The sequence below is a fragment of the Hyperoodon ampullatus genome, assembly GCF_949752795.1.
Source record: "Hyperoodon ampullatus genome assembly, chromosome: 19".
NCBI classification, from domain to species: Eukaryota; Metazoa; Chordata; class Mammalia; order Artiodactyla; family Ziphiidae; genus Hyperoodon; species Hyperoodon ampullatus.
The window spans coordinates 4,365,462-4,380,469 of NC_136932.1; the positions used below are offsets into that span (position 1 = coordinate 4,365,462).

General features: G+C 41.6%; 1 protein-coding gene across 1 annotated transcript in view; it reads right to left on the reverse strand.

Moving 5' to 3' along the window:
• NPEPPS (aminopeptidase puromycin sensitive) overlaps positions 1-11,181 on the reverse strand; it is an 87,182-nt gene extending 76,001 nt beyond the window's left edge. Inside the window, exons 1-2 of the mRNA XM_079726131.1 lie at positions 10,872-11,181; positions 368-452 (exon numbers count right to left, since the gene is read on the reverse strand). Coding sequence (XP_079582257.1) covers positions 368-452; positions 10,872-11,132 — 346 coding nt within the window. The 5' untranslated portion in view covers positions 11,133-11,181. The remainder of the gene's footprint in view (positions 1-367; positions 453-10,871) is intronic.
• Between the last annotated feature and the right edge of the window lie 3,827 nt (positions 11,182-15,008).

The window sequence follows — 15,008 nt, forward strand, 5'->3', positions numbered from 1 at the left end:
GAAAACCGCATATGAACTAACGCCTGCTTGAGAAACTCTTCATGTTCAAGTACTTAATTTTTAAATAACTCTTCAGCTTTACATGATTGGTATTATATTATTTTACACTCATGAAATGTGATCTGCCTAGGGTCACAAAATAAGTTAATGTTTGAAATAGAATTTAAATTGTTACATTTCCTTTATCTTACATTACTCAAATACCTCCTATGAACATCTAAAGAATTTTCCTATTTCAAGAGTAACAAACATTAATATCTTAATTTTCAAGTGTATATATTATGTATACACACACACAAAAGCACATACAAGTACATATTATACATAAACACAGAGACAGCAAATTAAAAGGGAAAACAGCGCTTACCTTCATCTCCTTCTGGTACATATGAAGCTGTAATAATGTCAATATCAGCACAATTCATCACAATCTGATTGGTTGCCTGCCTCACCTAAGGTGAAAAAAAAAAATTGGCAATGTCAGGAATAGCCTAGGTTAATAATACGTACATCTTCATCTCGGCCTAAAACATGTCACAGGCAATTTTTAAAAACCCATACATCAGCGGTTCCCACCTTTTTGGCACCAGGGACCGGTTTGGTGGAACACAGTTTTTCTATGGATGGGTGTGGGGGGCGGGGGCGGTCAGGCGGTAATGGGAGCGATGGGGAGCAGCAGATGAAGAAGCTTCTCTCCCTCATCTGCTGCTCAACTCCTGTTGTACAGCCTGGTTCCTAACAGGCCGGACTGGTACCAGTCCGAGGCCCGGGGATTGGGGACCCTTGCCAAACACCATTTAAACCAACACTAAATATATATGCATCAATGGTAGAAATTAATGACTAGTTCTGAATAGATTATATTATAATATCTGGATTATATTAAAAGCAATAATAAATACTTAGGTATCTCACAGAATTCAAAGATCTGACCAATGAGCTAAATAAAAGCCATTTTTTTCTACTTAAATCTTGATTTAAAACAACTTCTTAATTAAATTTTTTAAATTTCAAAAAAATTTTAATTAGGAAACATTTCTTATATGTTGCAATTAATCATGTATTTCAACCTGCACATCAAAACCATCATGAGGGTCCCCTCTTTTTGTAAGGATAGAGGAAGGAAGAAATCTGGTATCATAAACTATGTCTGAACTTCATAAAACACTCTCTAAATTTTTTCTTTTCCCGAAGAAACATTTTGAATATAACAGACACTAATGACTCACAACCAAGATTAAATAAACTTTTAAGACTTTGTCTTACTTGATTTAGATCCAAAAAATAAAATATAGATATAATGAAAGCCCATTCCTCTCTTCCTCATTCCCTAGAGATAACCACTATCCTAAGGCTAATGTATATCTCTCTCATATATGTTTAGTACTTTTGTTACATATATAAAGATCAGCAAACAATGTTTTTAATCTTACACAAATGGTATCAAAAGTGTGTATAACCTTTTGCAACCTGTTTTTTTCATTTAACATTGTTTCTGAGATAGGTAAATGCTGATAGATGTAAACCTAACTCATTAATTTTACTTCTGCATAGTAGTATTCCACTCTATAAATAAACCACAGTTATTTATCCATTTCCTTCCTGAAGGAAGTTAGGTTATTTCCACTTTTTTGTTATGTAAAAGAGTACTATAATAAACATCTTGGCCCATGTTTTCTTGTGCACCCATTTTCTTTACCAAGAATTGCTAAAATTATCCTCCAGAGTAGTTTCAATGCACGCTCCAATAAGCAAAGAATAAAGAAATCCCAGTTTCAGCAACCTCCCAAAAACTTAAAAATTTTTCGACAATCTGGTGGTTATTAAATGGTATACCTGGGACTTCCGTGGTGGCGCCGTGGTTAAGAATCCGCCTGCCAATGCAGGGGACACAGGTTCGACCCCTGGTCCAGGAAGATCCCACATGCCATGGAGCAACTAAGCCCGTGTGCCACAACTACTGAAGCCCTAGCACCCTAGAGCTGTGCTCTGCAACAAGAGAAGCCACCGCAATGAGAAGCCCACGCACAGCAATGAAGAGTAGCCCCTGCTCACCACAACTAGAGAAAGCCTGCGCACAGCAACAGACCCAATGCAGCCAAAAATAAATAATAAATAAGTAAATTTATTTTAAAAAATGGTATTCCATTATTGTTTTAATTAGAATTTCTCTGATTACTAGTAATTCTCCTTTCTCTCTCTTCCTCTGCCCCCCGCCACCCCTGCTTCCCTCCCTCCCTCTCTCTTTCTTTTTTGACCCTTAAGTTTTTCCTCTCCTACTTGCTCATTCATAACCTTTGCTCATGTTCCATTTGGTTGTAACCTTGTTTTTCTATAACTGTTGCATTACACAAAACCTCAAATTCATTTTCAGACATCTTAATGGTCTAAATCTAAAATAACAAAAATACAGATGTCCTAAATCACATATGCCTACAGAGGCCAATGAAACAGATGAGTACAGTAGGCCAGGTGAAGGCTATGCATAAAGGAAAGCTATGTGTAAAGGAAGGGGCAAGTAGACATTTCTTGGCGCTAACCAATTATTGCTATGTACAATAAAAAACAGGCTCAGTGTTGACAGATCTTCCAATTTAAAAGAGCCACAAATTCAGATTTCATGTGCAATCTCCCAATTTCTAATTGATGACAACTAATTCAAAATTTTCTAAAACACTGTATAGACCAAACAAAACCCAACAGTGCCTTGAGTGTCGCTGAACGGACCACAGAACTAGGTAAGGACACGGAATAATATAAAATCTGTATGAAAGGGCCTCCCTGGTGGCGCAGTGGTTGAGAGTCCACCTGCCGATGCAGGGGACACGGGCTCGTGCCCCGGTCTGGGAGGATCCCACATGCCGCAGAGCAGCTGGGCCCATGAGCCATGGCCGCTGGGCCTGCGCGTCCAGAGCCTGTGCTCCACAACGGGAGAGGCCACAACAGTGAGAGGCCCGCGTACCGCAAAAAAAAAAAAAAAAAATCTGTATGAAAAAGCTATACCTAAGAGTAATTATTTTATTAATAACCAATACAAAAACATGATTAATATTAAACTAAAATTACCTGACCTAAATTACAGATAGTATGTTATTAAGCCTGTAACAGACTGTCAAAATCTCTAACACATAAAGTGAAACTATTTTGGCTCATTTAAAAAAAAAATTCTTCTCATAAATCTTCCTGTTTCTAAACAAAAATGCCATTTAGTGAACAGTTTTTTTGGTTTTTGGTTTTTTTTGGGTTTTTTGGTAAGTGATAATATTCCTTCACACTCTTTACTTCACCAGAACATACCTAAACAGCACTAAAACTTCTACATCCCGACTGGCTGTTTATAGCACTGTGCTGGAACAAAAAGAAAAAATAACTCTTGCCTATTCAAACTGACTTTTAAAAAAATTTTCAGAAACAAAAATGAAGCACTGGGGTGTGCTCCAAAGGGTAAAATGAATAAAAACCTTCCAGAGTTTGACGGTTATGCCAACAAAATCATTAATAACAGTGACTTAGTTACATGTTTGTTGTTGTTGTTTTTTTAAAATATTTCTTTATTTATTTGGCTGCACCAGGTCTTAGTTCTGGCACACGGGATCTAGTTCCCTGACCAGGGATCAAATCCAGGACCCCTGCATTGGGAGCACGGAGTCTTAACCACTGGACCACCAGGGAAGTCCCTAGTTACATGTCTTAATCTTTACCTAGGCAATCCTATTTTCATCCATCAACATGTACAATGTATTTAATGGTAGCCAAGCAGTTAATCTACCATGTCAAGATACCTGTACTACACTACATATGCCAAGTAACATTTATCTCACTACTATTGTACCATTTTAAGGGAAAGTGTTTGTTAACTTTGAAAGGTACAGGGCACAACATCTAGTTACAAGTCCATTACAATTCCTCCTGGGTTTAGGGAAAACCCACCTGTTTATACTAATGAATTAAGCTGCTTGTTGAACAGCAATTAATTCTTTTTTTTTTTTTTTTTTTTTTGCGGTACACGGGCCTCTCACTGTTGCGGCCTCTCCCGTTGCGGAGCACAGGCTCCGGACGCACAGGCTCAGCGGCCATGGCTCACGGGCCTAGCCGCTCCACGGCATGTGGGATCTTCCCGGACCGGGGCACAAATCCGTGTCCCCTGCATCGGCAGGCAGACTCTCAACCACTGCGCCACCAGGGAAGCCCAATTAATTCTTTTTTTCAGGGTATTGCCATTTCTGGAAGGGTGGAAGGGGAGAACTAAAGGAACAAAAATACTTATCTTAATAATAGAACTCCACTCAAACTTTAAAAACCAGACAGTTATATTCTGTCTCATATAAGAGATTTTTTTTTTTTTTTTGGCCGCACCTCGTGTAATGCAGAACTTCCCCGACCAGGGATCAAACCTGTGCCCCCTGCAGTGGAAGCGTAGAGTCTTAACCACTGGACCACCAGGGAAGCCCCTAGAGATGCATTTTAAACAACAGGATAATCCATAGAAAGGGCTTTTACCACTTAGTGCCTGATACATAGTAATCACTTAATAGATGACATTATTAAGACACATGCACAGAGGGCTTCCTTGGTGGCACAGTGGTTAAGAATCCACCTGCCAACGCAGGGGACATGGGTTCAATCACTGGTCCGGGAAGATCCCACATGCCGTGGAGCAACTAAGCCTGTGTGCCACAACTACTGAGCCTGCACTCTAGAGCCGCAAGGCACAACTACTGAGCCCACATGCCACAACTACTGAAGTCCACGTGCCTAGAGCCCATGCTCCTCAACAAGAGAAGCCACCGCAATGAGAAGCCTGCACACCTCAACGAAGAGTAGCTCCCCACTGGACGCAACTAGAGAAAGCCAGCGCAGAGCAACAAAGACCCAACACAGCCAAAAACAAATAAATAAAATAAATAAATTTTTAAAAAAACCAAACACATGCACAGAGTCCAAGACTAAATGTGCACCTAACAGTCTATAAAGTACCTAATCAAAACGCTATAAAATTTAAGAACTATGTGCTGTATTATATAGCACATATTATATCTTATATTGGATATCAGCATACTCTATGTACCAACCAAGGAATGTAATTTAAAACATCCATGTGGGGCTTCCCTGGTGGCGCAGTGGTTGAGAGTCCGCCTGCCGATGCAGGGGACGCGGGTTCGTGCCCCGGTCCAGGAAAATCCCACATGCCGCGGAGCGGCTGGGCCCGTGAGCCATGGCCGCTGAGCCTGTGCTCCGCAGCAGTATAGGCCGCAGTGGTGAGAGGCCCGCGTAACGCAAAAAAAACAAAACAAATAAAACATCCGTGTGGACTTAAGCGTATGCTTAAGTACTCAACCACCACACTGATCTTTTTGATGCTTTCCCAACAAGAGCACTGACCTAATGATTCAATATGATTTCTCACACACTAATATCATCATGTTATTGAATACTACCTGTATGTTCCACTGTCAAAAATACAGGTAATAATGTAAGTCAACTATACTTTAATTAAAAAAAAAAAACAGGTAATAAATCAAAGGAATTTCAGCATTATCATCTTCACTGGACTTCCCTGGTGGTGCAGTGATTAAGAATCCGCCTGCCAGTGAAGAGGACATGGGTTCGAGCCCTGGTCCAGGAAGATCCCCCATGCCGCGGAGCAACTAAGCCTGTGTGCCACAACTACTGAGCCTGTGCTCTGGAGCCCGCAAGCCACAACTACTGAGCCCACACGCCGCAACTACTGAAGCCCACGCACCTAGAGCCCGTGCTCTGCAACAAGAGAAGCCACCACAATGAGAAGTCCGCGCACCGCCACGAAGAGTAGCCCCCACTCACCGCAACTAGAGAAAGCCCACGCACAGCACGGAAGACCCAACACAGCCAAAAATAAAATATAAATAAATAAATAAAGTGGTTTTTTTTTTAATCCTTTAAAAAAAAAACCTTCACTTTCCAAACTTAAAATAGAAGCAGAATGTTAAAACTGGCATATAAATTGTGTTGATAACAAGCTTATTTTCAACTTTTCCATTTGGTGCTATTAATGAATGGAACGTTAGCATATCCTTTCTTTGATTCAAACCCAGGGTTAGTTAAGTCTTCTTGGAGTCCCATACAGACTGAACCAAATGCTAAGTAATGGTTCTACTGAAGAGACAGCTTGACCATTGGTAACAATTTTATAATGGAAGTTTCCTAAGAGCTAGGAAAGCAGCAATCTGAGACAATTTTTTTCCTGAATAAGTCTTTACTACAATCACTCAGGAATACACCTTACATGTACTAGAAAGACTCAAAAGGGTTTTTTTCTGATTGCTAAAATCCTGAGATTTTAGTAAAAGGAAATCTCCAGTGTGATAATTCCAAATACCGGTCAGTCTGAAGCCTGAGTCACTTTGCCTAAAAAGCGATTTCATCATTAAAATTTTGTAATAATCATTGCCTTTGTGGAATAGGGCTATAATTTCTAAAGACAATAAGGAGCAAATAATTAGTAAATACAAATTGAGCTGAGTTTTCTAACAAAAGAGACATTAAAAAGAGCAAGCTGCAGAAAGTCAAACATAACACATAAACATACAGGACATTACTATTTATTGTTTGTAGCTACTTTTGTACACCCTAAAACTTTAAAACTATACATAGGAATAATACCTACGAAAAAAGAGAGTTTACCTCTCAGGGTGAGGGTGAGAAGAGATGGAAATGAACTTTAGTGGTATCTGTGACATTTTATTTTCCAAAAAACATCATGTACACGTTAAAACAAATGGGGCAAAACATTAATATCTGCTAAATCTGGGTGGTGGTTACTTTCTCTGTATTTAAAACGTTTCCTAATTTAAAATAAAATTTTAAAGTGATTACATGTGGCCAGATAAACTGAGAACTGCATACTTGTATGGTGTTCAAAATGGAATCTCCAAGATCTAGAGAACTAATCTCAATTAACAACAAAACAGCTATCTGAAGACTCAGTCCTTTGCCACAGACTCAAATACAGATTAGAATAAGATTTACTTTACAGTAAGAACAGGCTCATTTATGTAGCAAAGTTCAGGGAAGTTTCATAGATAATTTACTACTCAAGACTGCATTTATCCAGGTTGTATTGTTGTATTGGACAATATCAATTATCAAGAACCAGGAAGTTTAAAAAAAAATTTTTTTTAAAGCCTTTATGGAAGCCAGAATAGATGATACAAAGTCCATACAATAAAGCTCATACCTTTCACTCAGAAGAGAATCCATCAAACCCTCACTTAGAAAAAAATTTTAAGCTCAAACAAGCTTGTTTATTTGGTTACTTAGACCTCTTCAGATCAAGTTCAGTAAAATAGAAGAGGGAAGAAATTGCACAATAGGGAGCAACAAGGCACAATAAGCGGCAAGTAATAACCTGAGAGTAAGGAAAACAAACAAAAAAACTTTAAAGAAAAGATATGAAACTAATAAATTATAGTACACACTTTTGGGTAATCTATGGTTGTAAGTATCAATGACACGTTAGAATGCTGTCCAGTATTTAGAAAAAGAAGAAAAGAAAGAAACCTAGATTATGAGGAATTATGGAGCTTAAAAAGATAAACATTTCCACCAAAATATTTACATATTTTTTAAAGTCTGAGTGCCTCAAAGGGTAAGCTTCATTTATCTGGAAAATTCACTGCAAAATTCATTGCCAGATGATACTGGATAAAACTCACCATACAAAAGTTTCTTATACTCAGGTGTTTCCTCATTGATACATTTCAAGAAACAGAATAGAAAATCTGAACAAATTCAATTCCTTATGACCCATCTTTCAAATTTAATTTAAGACCATTTAGTGATCTAGCACAATGCTGTACAAATTAATTAACTTTATCTGTTTTAAGTAATAAAAAACTACTAAAACGACTGCATAGAATATCTGCAAAATTGGGACAGAAAATTCCATAACAAAGGGTGACAATAACATCCATTTAGGTGCCAAGTTGTAGCCTGCCAAACAATCTACTGTATCTGTAACTCTCCTCTACGTGCCAATTTAGTCATCACCATCATGAATATTTTGTTGGCGGAGGCCAGGGATTGTTTAGTATATCCTGACTTCTGGCCTTGAAGGATAAAGTTAATTTCTCTGGCACAGGTGAAATATTTCCATAAGAGAATTACTGTATAAACCACTATACACTCATAACCAGGAACTGTAGCCACTCACATAAACTTGTAATCTATTTTTAAATTAATTATCCACAAAGCAAGAGAGTCAGAATTTTAAATAGCTACGAAGTCTGTTCCTCTCAAATATCCTAATGTAAAAGGAGAGGAAAGGGAATGTCCCATTTTTCTAGGCCCATGATAACACATTTTCAAAACCTGCTGAATTAGACCACACTCACTTACGTAAAAGACAACTACTTTTAAATCACTGCACATTGACTAATTTTCATCTTCCCCAGGAGTCCACACCCCAGACCAGGTTAAAAATCCACTAAGTTTCTAATATGTAACCTGTACAAATACTCTGAGCTTATCATAAAATTTTGCAACTAAAGGAACCAAGCAACTTGCATACTTTGTGCAATGTAATTCCAAACTGTTAGGGAACTGACACAATACCAATTATCAATCTAGGCTTCTAGAGATGTAATTTTGTCCACGTTTTTATATTTCCACAATCAGATACCACGTAATGCCACAAGTTAAACTTATTGCTCCAATCCATGGATTTCAAAAACATCAATATATGCTTTTTACTACTTATGTTAACTTTTTACTAATGTTAACTCCTCTTTACACTTCCAAAGGTGGCAAAGCATACAATTAAAAAGTCCAATCATCCTTTAATAAAACCTGTTAGAATGCTCTATCATGCCATCTTTCATTTGTGTTGCCACCTTGCCTGAAAAAAATTTTCTGAAAAGCTTTGAAAAGTTAATGTTACAAAAAAAAAAAAAAGATTCATTTATTTCCTTGTATCAAATTAATGAGTCCCAGCTAATACCTAGTACATTACCACATACTCCTTCATTGGCCCAAACCAGTTCACCACCTATTTCTCATTTCTTTCCAAAAGCAAGTAGAAAAGGGGTAAGGAGAAGCATGTCACTGCTTGTTGTTATACCCTAACACAAATAAAACTGTCATTTCCCAATAAAATAATCATTTGAAAATCTTTATTATTGATAATATTTTTTCTGAAACTTTTCCCTAAATATGTACACTTCTCAAAATTATGAATGCATTATGGGGTACACCAACTATTGGGGTAAAAAAACAAATGATTTTTTTTTTAATGTTAGTCTTTTCACATAATGCAAACTCATTCATTGCTAGGTCCTTCTTCCCGCAGGTCTGCCAAGTCACAAGACACACTACTGTTTACAATCCCTCCCATCTGCCCACAGCCAATATATATCAAACACTCTAGTCACTTGGCTTAAATAAACAGTCTCTCCCAAATAACCCTCTCAAATCCTAATTTAGACCCAAGATGCACTCATTCTGATTCATATTCTTAATGGAAAATTTCTAAATCACCTGACTTTCACAGGGGTAAGTTTTGCCTTTTGATGCAGCCAGACAACAGAGCCCTCATGCTTTCATACAAGCACTCCAAATCTGACAGTATACTTTTTAATTCTACACTTTTAGACATATTTTCAATCTGCGTACTCGGCTTTCAAAAACAACTGCCAACTTTCAATTCATTCGAACGCTACACTAGTCTACATTTCTTTCGTTTCGCTGCTACATACACCCTATTCTTTAAGGTTGAGGCCTACTGATTTTTTCCCCCTGACTGCGGTAGGAAAAGGAATGAAACAAAATATATTTACCATCATTCTTTTTAAAGGTAACTACTAAACAGTTCCCATTTTTCATTACAGACTTCACATAATACATCATATAACATGGTATCACAAATGTCTATTGTTCTGGATCTTTGTAAGGCATCAACACTAATGATCTCCAAAATCAAACAATACTTTAGATAATCTGCGGGGGGAGGGGCGGGGGGGAGCATGATTCACCAAAAACTGCAATGAAGAGTAATGGAATATTTTCACCGGTGGTATGCTAAAACTAATAGCTTCTTTCAGAGGAGGGTACTGCTAAGCAACCATCGCTGTGGCAATAAATCCACCTGCTTTAAAAGGCTGCAAAGCTAGGAAGACGGAAGGAAAAGCGGAGATGGGGGTCCTCCTTCAGCTTCTCTAGAGGTTAGGAGAGAACAAAGTCAATGCTGCACTGTCACTTGAGGGAAAGGGGAAGGGGGAGGGGGCGGATCATCTTAGAAACCCAGCCCCTGGGCCGGAGCAGGCGGGGAGAACTCAGCAAGGCTGCCCGGGATTAACATCTCCCTCTCACCCTCTTCCCCCTTCTAGAATCTCCCCTCCTGGCTAACGCGCGGCAGCCGGAGTCCCAGATGACTGCCCCTTCCAATGTGTCCTCCATGGGGCGTAGGGAGAACGAGAGAAAAGAACTGAGTCAGGAGGCTGCGCATGGACTCCGATGACCCCTCTGGCCTCCCCAACACCCTCCAGCCTCTCGCAGACCACGACCAAGCCCGGAAGGGCCGGGGTCTGGGGGAGGCTCCACACAGGTGTGCTGGCCCCGAGGGGCACACGGGCCGGGCCGGGCCGGCCGGTTCCCGCGGCGCTCCCTGCAGCACGGCCCGGGCCCCAGGCCGGCAGGGCAGAGCACAGCCGCCCGGGCGCCCCGCGGCCGCCCCAGAGGGGCGCGCCCGTCCCCGAGCCGGCCCCCCCAGCCCTAGGTCCGCAGCGCCCAGGCCCGCGCGCCCGCTCGCCCGGCCGACCGGGCCCCCAGCCCAGCCCGTGGGCGCGGCCTAACTGCTTGCCCGGCAGCTCGCCCCCGGCACCCGAGGGTCGCCGTACCTGGGCGGAGGCCTCCAGCTTGCCCTCGAAGGTGAAGTCCAGCAAGTCGGGCTTGAGGCAAAGGCTGTAATTGATGGGGCAGACGTCGGCAGGCAGCCGCTCGAAGGGCCTCTTCTCCGGCATCGCGGCGAGGCCCAGGCTGTGGAGGCGGCGGCGGCGGCGAGAGGAGCGGCTGAGGAGGAGAAGGAGGAGGGGAGGAGGCGGAGGGCCGAGGAAGAGCAGGCGGCGAGCGAGGGAGGGGGCGGCGGCTGCCAGCCACATCCACCGAGCGCCGGCGACCGCCTGAGGAGAGCGACCGGGGGAGCCTGGGGGCGGGGGAGAGACCCAGCCCGAGCGCCAGGGGCCGGGAGGCAGGCAGTACGGACGCGCGGGCTGGCGGGCCGGCTGCCTACAGGGAAGGGGGCGGAGGGGAGGGAAGGGGAGGAGGGCCAGCAGGGAGGGAGGGAGAGAAGGAGGGAGGGAGGGAGGCGGCGGCGGCGGCAGCAGCAGTTTTTGCGTGCGCGGCCCCGCCGGACGGGCGCGCCTCTGACGGTGTGCGCGCGCGCGCCGGGTAGGGGGCGGAGCGGCGAGGGCGCGGCCAGCTTGGCGGGATGTAGGGTCGCCGGCGAGCCCTGGGGGTGGGAGGCGGCTGCCGGCGCTGCACCTGTCTACGCCGCTGCGGGGAGCAGGCCGCCTGCGAGCCGGAAGAAGCCCGGAAGGGTTTGAGAAGCACAGAAAAGGCGTGAGGGCCCCCCACCCCCTACACACACACACACACACACACACACACACACACACACACACACACACACACACACACACACACACACACACACACACACACACACACACACACACACACACACACACACACACACACACACACACACACACACACACACACACACACACACCCCTTCTCTCTCTCGTCTCTGTCTCTCTGTCTCTGTCTCTTTGCCCCCCACCCCGCTAACCCCAGGGCTGTCTTTGGAAATAGAAGCCTATGTAGTTGGTCAGTGCAGTCAGGGCAAAATGTTGAAATATCAATTCAGAACAAAACCCCAAACTAGATTTTTACCTCCAGACCAGCAGAAAAACCTGATAGGAGGCTCTTTGGCCGTAATTATTCCTGTTATTTTAAGTAGTAACTTCAGGGGATGATATGAAAAATTTTGTCACAAAACCTTTAATAATTCAGGTTACTTAAACCAATAAGATTTGGACGTTTGAGGGTGTGATTTCAGAAATTAGAAGATTTTTGTTTTCATGATTTAATGTTCAAAAGTAAGATGTGTTTCACCTTTTTTGTTTTCATCTTTGTTTCTGCTTTTTTTAAAAAAATAGAAGACCTGGGTATTCCCTGGCGGTCCAGTGGTTAGGATTCTGTGCTCTCACTGCCAGGGCCTGGGTTAGATCCCTGGTTGGGGAACTAAGGTCACGCAAGCCTCGTGGTGGGGCCAAAAATAATAATAATAATAAAATAAAAGGCCTTTTACCAATTGTGACCTCTTTAAAGGTAAATTAGCTGTGGCTCCCTCAGTTTTGTTTATCTCGCAAATTGAGGTATATATATTTTTTATATAAATATTAATTACATATAAATGTGTGTATTTAAATATATGTTTTAAAGTGTCAAGGACAAGGAGATTTTAATTCCCCATATTCCTTTATAGAACCTTCTCATGTAGAACCGCTTAATTTTTAAAACTCAGTGCTGAAAGTTGTACTGGACCACTGCTGTTCAATAGAAATATAATGCAAGGGACTTCCCTGGTGGCGCAGTGGTTGGGAGTCCGCCTGCCAGTGCAGGGGACACGGGTTCAATCCCTGGTCTGGGAAGATCCCACATGCTGCAGAGCAACTAAGCCCATGCACCACAACTACTGAGCCTGCGCTCTAGAGCCCGCGAGCCACAACTACTGAGCCCACCCACCTACAGCCCATGTTCCGCAACAAGAAAAGCCACGGCAGTGAGAAGCCCGCACACCCCAACGAAGAGTAGCCCCTGCTCGCCGCAACAAAGACCCAACACAGACAAAAATAAATAAATTTATTTAAATATATATATATATATATATATATATATATATAATGCAAGCCAGCTAAGTAACTTTAAATTCAAAAAAGAAGAGAAAAAGGTGAAACTGATACATCTTATTTGACCCCATATATCCAAAATATTATCATTTCAACATGCAATCAACAAAAAAGTTTTAATGAGGGAGTTCCCTGGTGGCCTAGTGGTTAGGATTCTGGGCTTTCACTGCCACGGCCTGGATTCAATCCCAGGTGGGGGAACTGAGTTCCCGCAAGCTGGGTGGCCAAAAAAATAAATGTATATGATTTTTTTTCCATAATAAGGCTTTGAAATCCAGTGTGTATTTACAGCACATCTCAATTTTGACTAGGTACATTTTGGGTTTTCAACAGCCCCATGTGACTAGTGACTATTATATTGATCAGCACGGTCTCGAACACTAGGCCTGCCCTCCTATCCTCTGAATCCTACATACCTTTTAGAACAGACTGAAAAGCTGCAATCATTTCAAAGTAAGATGTGAGATGGGGCCTTTTGTTACATGGTTGCACTTCTATGACCACTTTTTGGTCATAAAATAATAACAATACTAATATATTAATAATGTAATTAATAATTGCATACTAATGTATTGAGTGCTTACTAAACACTTTTCATGTATTAATTCATTTAATCCATTCAACAATTCTGTTAGGTGGACACCATTATCCCCATTTTACAGATGAGAAAACAGGCACACAGAGATTTAGTGACTTGCCTAAGGTCATATAGCTGATAAATGGCAGAGCTGGCATTAGGACCCAGCCATTTTTTTTCTCTCCTGGAAAATTTTGCAGCATCTCCCCTATTTTCTACTTCTCCAGTTTTGTTTTATTCTAATTCATCTGTACCTCAGCTTCTTAAAAAGTTATTTTTATTATGCAAGAACCTTTGAGGCTCCCTCTTTTCTGTTAAAGCAAATTTGATATATAACCATTTAAGGCTCTTCACGCACTGTCCTTACCATTTTCTCCGACTTGTTTCTCCTTGCCCTTTAACATAGATTCTCCAGTCTTAGCAAGCTAAGCTGTTTACCACTTGGTCCTTAGAGCTTGCTCACTCTCTTCTCTACCATTGCTCATGCATTATTGCTTGGAAAGGCCTCCTCATCCTTCTTCGCAAACCCATGCCCCTCCCTTCCTTCAAAACTCACCTCTTCCAGAAAGTCCTCATTGACTAACTCCACCCAACTGTAACCCATTTCCCATGAGCTCTCAAGTACTGGCTTTTGCTGACTTATTTGTACTTGTTCTGTTTTTCTGTAATTGTATTTTTAACTTGTCTTATATGGATATCTTTTTAAGATGTACTACTAGCAAAAGCTTGACTTCTTATTCTTTCGTAACTGTCAGTACTGAGCCCTGTACAAAGTATATCTCAATTTTTATTGACCCAACTAACCAACTGACCAAGAGAGAGTATTTTACCCAGTCTGTAGCCTTTCCTTTGTATACAAGCTGTGTGCTCCACAGAGAACCTATGTGAACCTAAGGCTAGAAGCAAGCTTCTTTTATAAAATCACAGAAATGATTTAAAAAACAAAAACAAAACAAAAAACCTACCAGAGCCATAGACTTCATGGCAACAGAAATAAAGAGGAGAATCTTACTTGGCCACATCCCTATCCCCATGACCCACGAGGTTCCAATGCAGCAAGTCAAGATTGAACCAAGGCCTACTTGGGATAGACGAATGGAAGGTAGCATATAGTTCCCATTAAGAAGACTAAGGATCTAACACATGCTCCAGGCAGTCTTCTCTGGCATAGTTTAAATGAAGTTTAAGGCTCTTGGAAATTAATTTCCCTCCACTGGGGCTTCAGAAAGAGTAGGGAAGTCAGCAATATCTCAAGGTCATTAGCGGTACTTCTAACAGATTTCTCGGCTTCTCTGTTTAACAAAGCCCTTGAAAATCTGCAAATGAAAAAAAACCTATGCAAGTTGTATCCTTCAATAAAAAGAAAGAAGAAAACTAATCAAATTCATTTTGATCTTAGTCCCTTTTGTATTTAGTTTTAAAGCACTAGTATGAGAGTCTGAGAGTCTGAGGACATATTCCCAATTTTTATATATGACCTAGAG